Source organism: Lepidothrix coronata, unplaced genomic scaffold (assembly GCF_001604755.1).
Source record: "Lepidothrix coronata isolate B3197 unplaced genomic scaffold, Lepidothrix_coronata-1.0 Scaffold433, whole genome shotgun sequence".
In the NCBI taxonomy this organism is placed as follows: Eukaryota; Metazoa; Chordata; class Aves; order Passeriformes; family Pipridae; genus Lepidothrix; species Lepidothrix coronata.
In genome coordinates, this window is record NW_016690613.1 from 56,030 (window position 1) to 72,422 (window position 16,393).

The 16,393-nt window shown below is 47.0% G+C and overlaps 3 protein-coding genes across 6 annotated transcripts; all 3 read left to right on the forward strand.

Annotated features, from left to right (window-relative positions):
* The first annotated feature begins 215 nt into the window (after positions 1–215).
* Positions 216–1,233, forward strand: LOC108509923 (olfactory receptor 1020-like). The gene has a single exon (XM_017839538.1). It carries the CDS (start codon positions 304–306, stop codon positions 1,231–1,233), a length of 930 nt encoding a protein of 309 aa, XP_017695027.1. The 5' UTR covers positions 216–303.
* Positions 1,234–7,887: 6,654 nt separating this feature from the next.
* Positions 7,888–13,524, forward strand: SDR39U1 (short chain dehydrogenase/reductase family 39U member 1). Of its 4 annotated transcripts, XM_017839541.1 has the most exons (6): positions 7,888–7,947; positions 8,556–8,662; positions 8,997–9,079; positions 9,663–9,784; positions 10,856–10,999; positions 11,225–13,524. In XM_017839541.1, the coding sequence occupies exons 1-6, from the start codon at positions 7,917–7,919 to the stop codon at positions 11,638–11,640; spliced, it is 903 nt and encodes a 300-aa protein (XP_017695030.1). In that variant the 5' UTR covers positions 7,888–7,916; the 3' UTR covers positions 11,641–13,524. The 4 variants fall into 4 exon arrangements, with proteins under 4 accessions (XP_017695030.1, XP_017695033.1, XP_017695032.1 ...); XM_017839542.1 differs by lacking the exons at positions 7,888–7,947; positions 8,556–8,662 and adding an exon at positions 8,686–8,828; XM_017839544.1 differs by lacking the exons at positions 8,556–8,662; positions 9,663–9,784.
* Positions 13,525–14,207: 683 nt separating this feature from the next.
* On the forward strand, positions 14,208–15,878 carry LOC108509924 (olfactory receptor 4D1-like). Its single transcript, XM_017839539.1, has one exon. It carries the CDS (start codon positions 14,208–14,210, stop codon positions 14,961–14,963), a length of 756 nt encoding a protein of 251 aa, XP_017695028.1. The 3' UTR covers positions 14,964–15,878.
* Positions 15,879–16,393: the final 515 nt, after the last annotated feature.

Consider the following 16,393-nt stretch of genomic DNA (forward strand, 5'->3'; position numbering starts at 1 on the left):
CTAGTTGATTAAATTAAAATAGTTTTAGATAAGCTGCATGCAGAGTGTTTCATTATACTGAAGATAATATCACAGGGTAATTAGTTTACAAATTTTTAAAAATTAATTTACAAATAGTTTACGAAAATATACAGATATGATAGATTAATCAATTTTCTAATCATTTCCATCTGTCTATTTTTTATATTTCTTATCTTTGATATATCTCGCTGTTTGTCTTATTCTTCTAATTGCTTCTCCAGGCAGACTACTTGAAATCCACTGCATCCTAATTTCCTTTCAGAACACCATCTGAAAAAAAAAATGGAAAACGACACCAAGATAACTGAGTTCATTTTGGTTGGGTTCAAATCTCATCCAGGATCACAACTCTTCCTCTCTGTTCTCTTTTCAATAATGTATGCTGTCACTGTTGTAGGAAATGTCTGCATGATACTCATCATTAGAATGAACTCCAAACTGCACACTCCAATGTACTTTTTCCTAGAGAACTTGTCAACTTTGGACATCTGCTATTCCTCTGTCATCACTCCCAGAGCAACACTGATATTCTCACTGGACAGAAGAAACACTTCCTACAATGGCTGTGCTTCACAAATGTTCTTCTTCTCTCTCTTTGGTACAACAGAAGCCTTCTTTCTTGCTGTGATGGCTTATGATCGCTTCACTGCCATCTGCAATCCACTGCTGTACCAAGTGATTATGAATAAAAGACTCTGTGTTTTCATGGTGATGGCCTCTTATCTGTCAGGCTGCATCAATTGCACCATCCAGACAGGCTTTACATTCAGTTTGTCCTTTTGTGGGCCCAAAGAAATAAACCACTTCTTCTGTGATGTTGCTGCAGTGATGCATGCTTCCTGTTCAGACACACTCGTCAATGAACTAGTAATGCTGGCTGTGTGTGGATCCATTATTGTGGGCACTGCCTTGGTGGTTTTTATCTCCTATGCTTACATAATCATCACAATTGTCCAAATGCCTTCAGCTGAAAGCAGGCACAAGGCCTTCTCCACCTGCTCTTCTCACATGATGACCATCTGCTTGTTCTCCGGGACAGTTTTCTTCATGTATGCTCAGCCTGGGGCCACATCTTCACCCGACAAAAGTAACACCATCTCGATCTTCTATACTATCGTTATTCCCATGCTAAACCCTTTCATCTACACCCTTCGAAACAAGGAGGTAAAAGGGTCTCTGAAAAAACAATTAAAAAGGAAAGGTTTTTTTTAGCACCTTTACTAAGGTTGAGAATCACCACAGTGATCAATTTGGTACAGACAGGTGCTTAGAATGTAAAAAAAGGGACATCAGAGGACATCAGGGCTTGCTTTCAAGAGTTTTTTGTGTTTCTAGATGATCAGTGTCATGGATGAAAGCAAGAGATACAAAAAAACCTAAGAGAATCTAGATCAGATGAAGGTGTGGATTCATTTAACCGTATTTAGGCATTTACAATCCATTTGAGCTGTAATTTAGAGCCCTCTTATAGCCATTCAAAAGATAAAAGCATTTTAAAGGGATAATCAATCCAATTGAATTGGACAATCTAAAGTGTATCTAAGTGCATTGGATATCTAAAATAGGACATAAAACTCAAACTCTGGCAGTACCTTATTCGTGTGCCTCAGAACAGAGGCAGTTCAGGTGGCGGCATTCTTATTGCAAACATCCACAGTCAAATTAGATCAAACAAGAGTCAACTGAAAGATTTATTTCTCCGTGAATCCTTGTCTTTTTAATTATTTTTTTTCCATTTTTGCTTTTAATCACTTCTCTTTCAGTGGAATCACTGAAATTAAGATTAAAACCATTAAACATTAATGGGCAATTGAAATATTGTGCTTGAAATGGTCTTTGACAAAAACCAACCAAACAAAAAACCAAACAGATTCTCTTTCCGTGTGTTTGTGTGCATGTTCACGCGAGTGTTTGTAACAGGATGGGAGCTATTTCTTTGTGATAGGCAAACCTGTAACAACAACCATCTGACATAACATGAAGGTAAGGTTTGAGTTCAACTTTACAGCCCTTGCAGTAGTTTGAAATTCTGGTTTTAAAAAAATGCACATTTCAGGAAATACCAACTTGAAACTTCAGCATCAAGTGTCTGAGTTACCATGTAAGCATTGTCCTACCAGATGACTGTTCAATTCTCATTGTATTGCAACATAAGATAGAGCTGGCTAGAAATCAGAAGTCACCTTTCAGAGAAAGTAAATATTTAAATTATTTGTTTACTTTCTACTTAAAAGAAATAATATCACTGTGAAATAAATCACTACCCATAGTTACCTCTTTCTCTCTCTCAAGAGAGCTCAAACACACGTCTATCTTCCCTTGCATATGGAACCATCCTATATGGTAGGGAAAAATACCAGAGGAATATCCGTTTGTGTCAATCATGAACCATTGGAATTTTTATGACCATCTTCCAAAGAACTAAATTAGTAGAAAACATCTATATGGAATGTAGCTTCACTCTCCCATATCTATATTCAGGTACAAAAGAGATCTCTGCACCTGAAGGTTAGTATTTTCTAGCAAGCCTCAGCAAAGGGTCCCTTCTGGTTACCACTTCATCTGGTAGTTAAAAAACATGAAGTGGTACTCATACAGAAAGGTTTTACTTCATTAGCATATGCAGGGCATGAGAAGTAATATGTATTTTCAAAGTGTATATGTACTTTTTGAAGTGAAAAAAAAATGTATTTTCAAGTTAATGAAACACAGTTCAGCTTTTGGTCACTGTTTGGGCCATTCCTGTGGCTCAGCTCCTGTCAGCTGCATCGTTTGAAACAGAGCACACCCACAACGCCCCCTGCACTGCTCCTTTTCAGCCTCTCTCAGGGCAGCACGCCAAGCTCCCTGAGGGCTCCTGCTTCTAGGGTTGCAGACAGCTTGTTTCTGCTGAACGATTGCCAACACAGACACTTCTTGCTGAGCTTTGTCTTTTAGTGTTTCTCCACAACCTTGTTCACAAGGCTGCATTTCTTTAGTGAACATCAATTGAACAATGGTGGTTTCATGGCCTGCACTGCGGGCATGGTCCATCTGCTTCACCATGGACCTCCATGGGCTGCACTGGGGGGGGACGCTAAACCGTGGTCCTCTCCATGGGCTGCAGGGGAATCTCTGCTCTTTGATCCCTGCAGCACCTCCTCTTCCTTCTTTTTCACCAACCTTGGTGTCCAAAGGGCTATTTCTCTCATACATTTCTCGACCCTCTCTCACACAGCTGCTGTGCAGTGTTTTTAACCTTTCTTAAATATATCATTGACAGAGGTGCAACCAGCGTCAGCGATGGGCTCAGTTTTGGGCAGTGATGTGTCTGTTTTGGAGTCAGTTGAAACTGTCTCTGTCTGAGATGGGGAGAGCCTCTGGTCTGTTTTCACAAAGGCCACTCTGCAGTCCTTGTGTCACTAAAACCTTGTCACATAAACCAAATACACTCCATTTCATTTTTATTTCTGGGAGATAGAGAATTCAGTCTACACAGAATAATAACTAATTATTATTATGTCCTTGTTACAGAAACATATTCACATTCTTATAAGCATCACTGCATTGCCCAAAACAAAGCCTATTACAAAAATAAGCCCGGTAATAATTCCAAGTCATTCTTCAAGCAGAGCAAGACAAGTCCTGAGGTCTGCAGAGCTAACACAAAGCCTAGGACTCGCCAATTGCAATGACAAGACCATATTTCTTTATCTGTAGTACTGTGTCAACTTCCTCCTGTCAGGGCTTGCAGTATTATTGTGGTTTTCTCAAAATTAGCTTGGTTGCAGGCAGGACCAATTAACTCTATACTAGACACGTTTATTATGGATATTGAAGAACTGACATTTGCTTTCACACCGTAGCAAATCCAGAGGCTTCCCTGACAAGAAGCGAGCAGGAATGGATCATCTTTATTCTCTTGTGCAAATCCAGACTCATTCTTGGATCATAATGGGTATGGAAATGCATTGGTTTCCAGCCTCAAGGGTGTGCCCAACACAGCTGTCCTAGGGCAACTGGAGATAAGGTAGGCACAAGCACTGAACATCATCCCTCTGTGTCATACATTTTAGGTCCTGTGTACCAAGCAGGATGGCTAGAGCAGGTGGACACTGATTTTTTTCCTACAAACACAGGTCTGTGCACTACTCCTGACTTCTAGTCCAAGGCTGCTTTGTGACTGTTCTATTTTTCTCTAGGATAGAGTTAATTTTCCTCAAAATAGCTCATAGGGTGCTATGTTCTGGATTTGTGCTGAAAACACTGTTGATCATACAGGGATGTTTCAGTTATTGCTTACACAGAGACAAGGCCTTTTCTGCTTCTCACATCACCCCATCACCGAGGAGACTGGGGGTGCACAAGGAATTAGGAGGAAACACAACTGGTTCCACTGACCCCCAACTGACCAAAGGGATATTCCATACCACATGATAGCATGTTCAGCAATAAAACTAGGAGGAAGGTTGGCTGCTGCTTGGAGAATGGCCAGGCATCAGTAATTTGGTGTTGAGCATTTGTTTTCATTTGCATTGACACCATTGTGTTTCTGGTATTTTATTTCTCTCTTTTTGTTATTTTCATTATGATTTGGCATTATTATTTCATTTCAATTATTAAACTGTTTTTATCTCAACCCACAAGTTTTCTCACTTTTACTGTTCCCATTCTCCCCCTCCCATTCCCGTGGGGAGGAGTGGCAAGTTCCGGGTTCCTTAGTTGCCAGGTGGAGTTAAACCATAACAGTCCTCTTCTGTGCTCCAAGTGTAGCTTGAACACACAACCCCGACATTATGAGTCTCACGTTCCATTGACTGAGCTAGCTGGGGAATGGGATACTTGCTGCAGCTGTTGGAGGTGTCCAGATCTGACTGGCAACTGGCCCTTCCACATAGCAGTTCTGCTGTGAGGACAGCCCTAGGCACAGTGCTGGATGTAGGCAAGATGTATTCCCCAGAAGGTTATTGTTTTCACTATTTAACACTTTCTAACGGAGACAAGCAACAAAAGCTGTCAATGAATTCAGCTCAGGTCAACTGAGGAGAGTTTTGTCAAATCCAAAGCCATCATTACCCTGGTTATTACCACAGTCTGGTCTCCCCCTTTAAGTATGCCAAAGAGGTGGGAAATTGTGAAGAGTTCATTTGTGCTTTCTTGTTTCTTTTCTGCTCACTGAGACCACTGCAGCGTGTCAGGGGCAGTCCAGAGCTTTCAGGTAACCCCATCCTGTAGCATGGATCTGTGCTTGTTTTGTCCCTCCAGCACTAAAAGAGAATCATCTGGTGAGGGGGGGCTGGGCATATGAAGTTCAGCAATGCCAAGCGCAAAGTCCTCCACTTGTCTTGGGACAATCTCCAATATCAATACAGGGGATGAATGGATTGAGAGCAGCCTTGCAGAGAAAGACTTGGGGATAGCGGAGGATGAAAAATTGAGCTGGCAATGTGTACTTAGAGCCTAGAAAGTCAGTCATATCCTGGGTTGCGTCAAAAGAAGTGCAGCCAGCAAGTCAAGGGAGGTGATGCTCCCCCTCTACTATGCTCTTGAGACCCCCCATGGTGTGCTGCATCAGGCTCTGGGGCCTCCAGAACGAGAAAGACACAGATCTGTTGGAGCAAGTCCAGAGGAGCCCACAAAGGTGCTCAGAGGGCTGCAGCACCTCTGCTATGGGGACAGTCTGATAGAGCTGGGCTTGTTCAGTCTGGAAAAGAGAAAGTTCTGGGGAGACCTTATTGCAGCCTTTCAATAAGGAGGATTTGCGAGTAAGACAGAAAGACCTTTTAAGAGCCTGTGGTGACTGTACAGTTTTGAATTGAAAGAAGACAGATTTAGATAATATGTAAGGAAGAAATTTTTTATGAAGAGTGTGGTAAGACACTAGCACAGGTTGCCCAGAGAAGTTGTAGATGCCCCATCACTGGAAAGGTTTAAGGCTAGGTTGGATGGGGCTTTGAGCGACCTGCTCTAGTGAATGATGTCCCTGCCCATGGTAAGGGATTTGAACAAGGTCACTCTCTGGAACTTCAGGGCTCTGAAGGTCACTTCCAATCCAAACCCAAACCATTCTCTGATACTATGATTCTCACATGTCTGAGCAGCAGTTTTGGGCAGGCTTTGTCCCTTGACAGAAGCAGAAGTGTGGGGCTTCATCAGGTGCTGGTGCTGGGGCTCTGTTACAGGTTGGGACTGACTCGTGGCAGGTTTCTTGTTAGATGGATATAGAGCAGTTGTGAGGAGAAAGTGAGAAATGGCGTGCTGGATTTTGTCTTTCTAGGAAGTTCTATCCAGTGAAACACCATGAGATAAAAGTATGTGGAGGGAAAATACAAGTTTGAGACATATCCAAAGTTCCCTTAAAACTGTCTTTTTTGACAGTTTACACTGTAGGACCTACTAGGCTGCACTCAGGTACAGTCATCTGTACTTTATAGGGGAGTTAGAAGGAGAATGTGCATACAGCCTGCAAGCACCTCCAGCTAACATCACCATTGTGACAGAGGCTGGGCAGACCACATTGCATATGGAGAGTAGCTCCTGCTCACCCACCCACCTGCCAGTACATGCCACACAAGAAGCCAGGTGTTCATCTCCACCTTTCATTCTGTGAACCACAGGGATGCCTTTTCCTGTCCAAATAACTCCTAGTCTCAGATTTCCAGCTGGTTCCTCCTAGAAACCCAGTTTCTTCTTTGCTTACCACAGGACCTGCGACTTTTATACAGCTGGTGGTGAGAGGGATAAGGACAGTTGAGGGCTGCCCAGGGAAGTGGTGGAGTCACCATCCCTGGAAGTGTTCAAAGAAAAGAGTGACATGACACTTAGTGCAACGATTTAGCTGACATGGTGGTATTTGGTCAAACTTGATGATCTTGGAGGTCTTTTCCAATCTTAATGATTCTGTGACTATGACAGAGTGGGCTATGGGGGAAGGAAGACAGAAGGACAGAGAGGTGGAGCAATGACTATGGCTGTGTTCACAGGCAGGGACAGATGATTAGGTGGACTGAGCTGCAGATAGGTAGGTAGAAATATCTCCAGCACTTCTTACTATTTCAGAATAGCCACCAATGCATCTTGCTTACAGGCTGGTGTCACCCTCTGCTCTTCACAGGACATGGATAACAGCAGATGACAAAACAGGCTTCTGTGTGTCAGAAAGCAAAGGCTGCCCCAGCTGCCTGCTGGTGGGAAGTCGAGTCTCCAACGTGTGTTTTATCACATCTCAGAAGAGACATTTCAAGTGCAGTGGCAAAATTACATCCTTGAAGGAATTTCTTTTCCCATGACCCTGAAGAGACATGCAGGAAGGAAGGTGTCAGAGGTGAGGGAGGCTCAGCATCAATGAGAACAGCCCCTGCCTCATTCCCAACTGCACAATTCTTCATTTTTGATTAGCAATATTAATAATCAGTTAATAGGATGACAGAATCATAAAATCCCAGATGGGTTTGGGTTGAAAGGGACCTTTAAAGGTCACCCTGCCCAACTCCCCTACTATGGGCAGCAACACTTTCCACTATCCCAGGTTGCTCCAAGCCCCGTCCAACCTGGCCTTGGACACTTCCAGGGATGGGGCAGCCACAGCTTCTCTAGGCATTTATTTCAGCTCTTTTAACGAACTAATTCATTGCCCTGACGAACTCCTCGGGTTACCGTCTGCCCGCTCCTGCCCAGCTCAGCGTTGTACCTGCTGCCGGGGTGCTCCCGCTTGGCTGCGCAGCCCCTCGGCTTTTTTCCGTCCCTCGTGTCTCCCGCTCCGCCCCACGCGGGTTTTCCAGCGGGTTTTCCAGCTCGTTCCCAGGGAGCGGCCCCGCCCCCTGCGGCGCTGGCCCTTTTAGTGCCCCTCCCTTCCGCCGGGGGGCGCCGTCTGCGGGGGGAGGAAGGGCGCGTGCGCCGTCGGCGCTGCCAGGCGCATGCGCGGCTCAGCCATGCGGGTGGTGGTGGGTGAGTGGGGGGGCCTTGCTGAGGGGGGACAGTGAGGGAAGGGGGACACCGTGAGTGTGCGGGGACACTGTGAGCGTGTGCGGGGACACTGTGAGCGTGTGCGGGGACACTGAGCGTGCGGGGTCAGTGAGCGTGCGGGGTCAGTGAGCGTGCGGGGAGACCTTGAGCGTGCGGGGGGACCGTGAGCGTGCGGGGTCAGTGAGCGTGCGGGGGCACAGTCAGAGTGTGCGGGGTCACTGAGCGTGCGGGGGGACACCGTGAGTGTGCGGGGGGTCAGTGAGCGTGCGGGGAGACCTTGAGCGTGCGGGGGGACCGTGAGCGTGCGGGGAGACCTTGAGCGTGCGGGGAGACCTTGAGCGTGCGGGGAGACCTTGAGCGTGCGGGGAGACCTTGAGCGTGCGGGGACGCCGTGAGTGTGCAGGGGGACCGTGAGTGTGCGGGCTCAGTGAGCGTGGGCAGCCCTGTGATCGCGACGCAGTTTTGAAGGGGAACCAGCCCCCTCTCCCGCCCATGGTGCGGGACCCGGCGGGGAGGCGCCCTGGGCTCGCAGTGATGCCCCCGCAGCCGGGGTCCAGATCCTGGGTGACGGCCTGTCTGTCTCTCCCCAGGTGGAGGGACTGGCTTCGTGGGCAGAGCCCTGACCCAGCTGCTGCGGAGCCGCGGGCACCAAGTGACCCACGTGTCTCGACAGGGGGGCAAGGATCGGATCAGCTGGGTGCGAGATGAGAGCGGTCACAGGAGGGGGCCGTGGCAGGACCGAGGAACAAGCCCGCTGGCCCTGGCCTGCCATGGCATAGAGGGAATCTGCCGCAGGGAATCTGACTCCTATGGATGTACTTTTGGGCTCCTGGGTGCTCCATGGGTCACAGTCATTGGAATGGGTACTGCTGTAGTTCCAAGGAGCAAAACCTTCTCCATTCATGCCTGTGCTCCAGGCAGTGTCAGGAAGGAACTGGCTGGAGTTCTTAGGAGCCTGCCCTGCTTGGTTGTTGGGAAGGCTTGAGCAGAGGGGAGGCTTGATACGTGATGTCTCTGTTACTCCTGCCTAGGAAGAGTTGTCCCGCACTGGACTGCCCCTGTGCGATGCCGTGGTCAACTTGGCTGGCGAAAATGTGCTCAACCCTTTCCGCAGGTAACTTGATCTCCCATAGTGCTATTGGGACAAGGTGAAGCAAGACAGTCCTGTGCTTGTCAGGGAATGTGGAAAGGGAGGAAACAACATGTCCAGGAAGCTCTTGGGTTAACTAACTGTTGACATATGTATCCTCAAGTATCCAAAACATTTCTGTGGGCCTGTTAGGTCCTGAGAGACCTTTGGAAGAAAGGTTCCTTTCTGAATCTACAGCTGGAAGTCAGAAAAATTAGTTCTACTTTTCCAAAAGGACATTGGATGCCTACATTTGATAATGCAAAATCAGAACCAAAGTTTGACTTCTATGAGGAACACCATCTCTGTTGTCCAGCTGCTCTGCTGCCTTTGTCCTAAGGCAGTCCAAAACTCACAATGTTTTGAGGGAAGTGAAGAGCAACCATCTCCCAAAGTTCCCTTGCATTTAGGTTATAAGGTCACATGTCCTCCCATTGCTCTGGGGTGGAGGGAGTTCCCATGACTCCTCCTGTGCTTGTGAGCAGGTGTGTGCCGGGTTCTCGCTTGGTGCTGTTGTTTCCTAGGTTGTCCTTGTGAGGAATATAATCCGTGACTCTCCCTTTCCCAGATGGGGTGATGCCTTCTGCAGGGAAGTCATCAGCAGCCGGGTTGAGACCACAAAGACCTTGGCCAAAGCCATTGTTGATGCTGAACAGCCACCCCGTGCTTGGGTCCTCGTCACTGGCGTAGGTATTGGTTGGGCCCGGCCAAGATATGACTCATGCTGACCTGGAGAGGTTTTACCTCCAGACAGGAACACGCTTCCAGGGGAACACATCTTGCCCTGAAATGTCAGCTTTATTGCCATCAACGTCACTGTGTTTAGGCAAACCTTGATCAGCTTTTTGGTACTGCTGAAGAGGAATCTGGGTCCGTACGCTTTCTCTTGGTGTCATTAGGACAGCACCTTTTCTGTGTTTTCCTGGGAAAGCCTTTAGGCATCCCGTAGAACCGATTTGTTTAGACAAATTGTAGCACCTCAGCTGAATCCCTCTGCATATCTCCAGCTTTGCATTTTTGCTTGCTACAGTCTTGAAAGCTGATGTAGTTTATATTCTGTAATGCCCAATTTTAGTGCAGGTGCCGTTCTGTGCAGCCAGTTCAGTGTGTTGCCTGCAGACCTACTTGGTTTTTGTGGCTGCCAGCTCAATCTCAGTATTAGTGTATCCCACTGAACTCGTAGAGCACATTGGTAGTTGAAAAACTCATCAGCATTGCCCTGTGCTGTTCATATGGGGATGTCCCTGGTGGAGTGATGGAGTTCACGGAATCGTAGAATCCCAGAATGGTTTGGACTGGAAGGGACCTTAAAGACCATCCAGTTCCACCCCTCTGCCATAGGCAGAGACACTTTCCATTAGACCTGGTTGCTCCAAGCCCCGTCCAACCTGGTCTCGAATGCTTCCAGGGATAGGGCAGCAACAGTTTCTCTGGGCAACCCGCGCTAGTGCCTTCCCACTCTCACGGAAGAATTTCTTCCTAGTATCCAATCTAAACCTACTCTGTTTGAAGCCATTTGTCCTTTTGTCAGTCATTGTCAATAGTCTCTCTTCAACTTTCTTGTCGGCTCCCTTCAGGCACTGGAAGGCCACAAGTAGGTCACCTCGAAGCCATTTCTTTTCCAAGCTGAACAATCCCAATTGTTTCAGCTTTTTCTCATAGAAGTTCTGGGCTCCTGAAGGCAGGGAAGATGGTCCATTGGGGAAGGGGGGGTTGGTCTCATCATTCAACCCTGACCCCATTTCTGCTGTTACCCTTCAGGCTATTACTGCCCCAGTCCCACAGCTGAGTATACTGAAGACAGTCCTGGAGGGAATTTTGACTTCTTCTCACGCCTGGTGAGCTCCTGGGAGGCTGCAGCTCTCATCCCTGGAAGCCCAGCTCGTGGAGTTGTGGTGAGATCAGGTGAGATCAGGTCCCTGAGGGGCCTGTTAAGGGTGACTCTGCATTGGTTCTGGTGCAGAAGTGTGAAGAGGTGGGAAAAGGCCATCAGTTCTTCTGTCTCTTCTTGCTGGGGTCCTGTTCCAATCCAGCCCTCTAAGGAGTGTCTCCTGCTTGTAGGTCTGGGCATGAAGGAGGCTTTTGCCCTTTTGGGCGGGGGGACCTGGTCTCACTCTCTTCTCCCCACAGGTGTAGTGCTGGGTCGAGGTGGTGGTGCAATCTCTCAAATGCTTTGGCCTTTCCGTCTGGGACTTGGAGGCCCCTTGGGCTCTGGGCTCCAGCCCTTCCCATGGATCCATATTCGGGACCTGGCTGGGATCGTGTGTCACGCCCTGGAGAGTGAGTGCCTGCAAGGTGTCCTCAACGGTGTTGCCCCGTCCTCCTCTGCCACCTCCAATGGCACCTTTGCTCGGGAGTTTGCTGCAGCCCTGGGGCGCCCAGCCCTGCTGCCAGTGCCTGCCTGGGCTGTGCGGGCTGTCTTTGGGGCAGAGCGGGCTGTCATGCTGCTGGAGGGACAGAGGGTGCTGCCGAAACGCACCCTGGAGAGTGGCTACTGCTTCATCTTCCCTGACCTGGCTGGAGCTCTGAAGGAGATTGTGGCTTGAGGCCTCCTTGGCTGGGCTGGGCCGGGCCCTGTTTTTGTGAGCTCACATGCACTCGCCTGGGTGAAAGAGGGGAGCCCTGCCCCTTGACACTTCCCCATCCCCATCCAGAAAGAGTGAGCGATCTTTTCCCCATCTGTCTCCCTGTGTGCACCCCCAGTTTGAGTCATCCCTCTTACTGCCATCTGCAATCTCTGCGTTAGCTGCATTGCATTTGGGGAAGGGCACAAGCCCCTCAAAGGATTGTGACTGTGGAATTGCACATCTTTCTTTTTCCACAATGTGCATGTGAACTGCTGGCAAAGTAGCTGGGGGTGGAATGTCTTCTTCCTTGAGAGGTGGGTGGCAGCAGGAAACTGGTTGTAGTTATTAGCTGTTGTAATTCTTCCATGGTACTGGAAGTTTTTCCCCATCTTTCCTTTATGATGACATAGAAACCTACTTACGGTCTTCTGCTTTGCCTTTCTCAATCCCAGAGGTTGTACTGGTTTCAAGGTAAACCGTCAGGGGAAATGAACCCAACTCAAAAGAGATTGTAAGTCAGAATAACAATTTAATAAAAATAGTACAATAAATACAATTTTACAGATGAACAATTGGTTTTAGCCCACAAAAACCCAGATGTATAACCCAGCACCCTGGGGCACGAACAGAATGTTGTTTGTTGGGTCCCATGCTGAGCTCCACGTGATCCCCTGAGTCCAAAAGTAAAAGGAGAGGAGAAAAACATGTTGGTGCGAGTGATGGTCGCAGTCTGGTTGACAGTGGTGGTCACAGTCCGGTCGAGGTTCTGGTCCTTCTCTGGATCCCGTGGGTGGTACCAGAAGTCCCAAGACACAAGAGCGAGTTCCTGCTGGCTCCCAGAGCTGATACCACAGGCTGTGGTGCCTGCTCCCTCTCTCCCCCATCTGACTTCAGTATTGGTCCCAAATCCATGCATGCTGGCCCCCCAGTAGCTGACACTTAGCCCTTGCAGTGCTCACATGGGATAGTGAGGTTGCTCAGAGAGTTATGGAAAGATAGAATAAGCCAGGATGCGTTGTGGTCATGTGTAGAGCTCAGTCAGACCAGCACTGACTGACCCTGTTTTACACCCACCCAGCCTCTTATAACCCTTTTCTGTCTAACCCCCTTTTGGCTGCTCACTACCCCTGCCCGTTCCCTCAACAACTAACACATCCAACATCCTGGCTACTCAAGTTTGTATCCTTAGTTGCAAAGTCCTGGCTGCCTATAGCTTCTTGAGAGCTCATCGATTGGTGTGAATGGTGCCATTTTTTTCTGGTTATTGGCTTTGTTAATGTTAATAGGTCAGGTTTTCTAACTCTCTTTTGTTTCCCTCCCTTTCCTTCCCTACTGTAAAAATAAATGTTCTCAGCCTTACCCCTTCAGGTGACTGATCAGGTTTGTTTTTATCATATCTGGCTCCCCATCATGTGTCTGGTTTATCTCTGTGTTGTTTATGGCTCCTTTGACCAGATATCCCTAAATGAGCAGACATGCTCCTTCCACATCCCCTGATACTGCCCCACTGCCAGGAATTTTGGCAGAAACTGCACTCCTCCTTGATCTGCTGGAGCCCAAATGGGCCTCCCTATGGGCTGTGCTCATGGGGGTGATGACCCCTCTGGGCATTGAAGGGGTTGGTTGTGTGTGTGCAGGGGCTGTGATTGCTGGCCTCATCAGAGGCAATAGGCAGGAAGATGCTGAGGCATTTAAAATCAGTAGCACCTCTGTAAGTGTATCAGTTTGTACAGGCAAGTCCAGTGTATGATAGGTGCATCTCTCCAGGCACCGGGATATGGGATGTCTGTGGCTGAATGGATCCTGGGGTTTTGGTCTCATTCCAACCAAGCTGAGTGATCTACACTGGTGCCTTGCTTTGCAGTTAGCTTTGGGCTGACTGCTGAGTTGCATCACAGTATCAAAGACAGCTTAATTCGGAGTTTTTGGAACCACTGATAGTTCTGCACCATTTGCGTTGTTAGTCCACCTTACACATTCTTTCACAAATTGTGAGACATTGCTGTTTTCCTAATAAAAGTTGTCATTTCCCTTCCTTGTACCTCTTTATTTCCACTGAACCATGGTTGAGACTTGACTGGGACAATTTTCTGAGATTGTAGGAACATGTTGTGACTACCCGTCCTATAGATTTCCCAGTCTAACCCAAACATCCCCTCTCACAGCTTAAAAAATTGTAAATCTGAAGCTGAAATCCAAAGCAAGGCTGTAGCTCCCAAATTCCATAATGTAGACTCCAACCACATACTTGCACTCTTCTCCTACCTACCTGTAGGGAACATGTATTGGTTCGAAACACACATGCGCACACACACACACACAGTCTCAGAAACATGGACAAAGACATGCACATTCCTCACAATTGAAATCGGTAGTACTTGGGCAGGAGAGAGGGAAAGAAAATCTGTTGGCTAGGATAACTATAATTCAATGCAGTTATTTCCTTTTTAAGGTCAAGGATTTCTTGTATGAAAAATCAAAAGGACCAAACAAGGCCTATCATTAGTTATGATATTTCAGGATAGTGTTTTTTCATACTTGGTAGTATGCTAATCTACCTTCATTGTTCATGGGTATATTGTCCTAGCAACCCCTATTGTACTGGATCATTTGGATCCCAGTTAGGGTTTTGTTTCATTGCAGGTGCAATGGCTTTTTTCCTTGTGGGGATGACAATTGATCAGTATGTGGCCATCTATGTGCCACTGTGCTACTTGTCTATCATGAACTGGAATATGTGCACAGGATTGGTGGCAACTGCATGGTTCAGTGGATTTCTTCATTCTATTGTACAGATTTATTTTCTTCTCCAGCTACTATTTTGTGGTCCAAATGTACTGGACAATTTCTACTGTAATGTCCCTCAAGTCATCAAACTGGCCTGCACTGATACTCTCATGGCTGAACTACAGATAGTGTTTAATAGTAGAGTGATTATTATTACTCTTTTTGTAATTTCTTACACTGAGATCTTGCTTAAGATAAGGACATGCACCACAGAAGGGAAATGGAAAGCCCTGTGTACCTGTGGAACCCAGAAAACTGTTGTGAGCTTAATATTCATCCCCTGCATCTTCATCTATGCCCAACCTTATAAGAAATTCCCTAGGGACATGGTGGCCTCCCTTGTTTATACTGTGGTCACTCCAATGGTAAATCCAATGACTCACACATTGAAAAACACTGAGATGAAAAAGGCCATGAGGAGAAATATTCCACTGGGAAAAATATTTCTCTCCGGAGGAATACAGAAACCAGACCAGACAGCAGATCCAAAGACATCAGGTCTGGTGCTTCCATGAGAAAACTGTATTCATCTCTCCTTCAGTAAGTGAGCAACTTTCTAGGTGTGAGGTGAAGGCAACATTCACCTCCCATCAGCTTAGGAAGGTCAGTCACATGTTTTCTTGTCCTCCATGGAATGTGCAGTATGGTGTGATTTCTAGAGCCTAATAAGTTTTCTGCGATAAATGACCTGCAAAGATGTCACCATGGCACACCCGGGGTACCGACCATGTGAGGGGCCCTAACCTCGCCCTTGTTCTCTCTGGTGGAAATCACAGCTGGGCATTCCACTCCAGCATGTCTCACTTCTCTTCAGCAAAATAGTGTAGTTTCATCTCTAGGTTAGCATACCAGAAAACTAGCTTGGTAAACTTGATTTTTATATCTGCTTGTCACATAGTTACAAAGGGTCTTTATAGTAGAGTCAGATATAGGTTCATTGTACTCCTTTTCCCTCTCTTATCCTCACTTTGGATGGACTGTGTAGATTTTAGGATCAGTCCTGGAAGGAAGCGTCCTGGTCCCACATTAGACAACATGGAGCTGGTTGAGGGATAAGATTGTCCCAGGGCTCGCTCAAGGGTGCTTCAGGGGTGGAGGTTCTGCCCCCACACCGTTCCCCTCTTCTTTGCTCTGCCCCATCCTCCAGTTTCATCTCAGCAATCCTCACATGATCATGGTCTCCTACAAATCCAGAGTCTTCTACACAGAACAGGCATTCTGAACATAATGCTAAAGAAGGACAAATGTGACAAGTGAGGAGGCAGACCTCCCATGGTGTTTCTGAATCACTAAGAAATTAAAATTTATTTGTAGATCCTGATAGAAGATCTAAAATTTTCTTTTGAGGAAATGTCAGGCCCAAAACTGGGCCACCTGGAACCAGGAAGAGACCTGGGGGAGCAGGATGGATGTAGAGAAGAGAAAATTCTGTCTGCAGGAATATCTGACATCACGTCATGGAGGATGTTGTATGGAGGAGAAAACAGCGGCAGAAGCAGCGTCCAGAGGTCATTTGTAGGTTGGGTGGCTTGGTGTTCAGCAGCACTTTCTGTGGCAGATCTGGGAAACTTCTGTTTTCTCCTCCATACAACATCCTCCATGAGGTGATGTCAGATATTTTTAGATCTTCAATGGCAAATTAACAAACCAACCAACATTCTAACCACAGCCTTTACTACTTTATCAATTATACTCCTACCATTATCCCCCATAGTACTCACAATTTCCTAGAAACTTAGGTTATCTAAACCGAAGGCCTTCAAAGCCTTAAACAAGAGCTAACCCCTCTTAGTTTCTGTTAAGATCCACAGGATACTAACCTGCATCCCCTGAATGCAACTCAGATGCTTTAATTAAGCTAGAACCTCCTCCTAGGGGGGCCCCTGGTGGTCTAGTGGTTAGGGTGCAGCACTTTCACCGCTGCAACCCGGGTTCAATTCCCAGC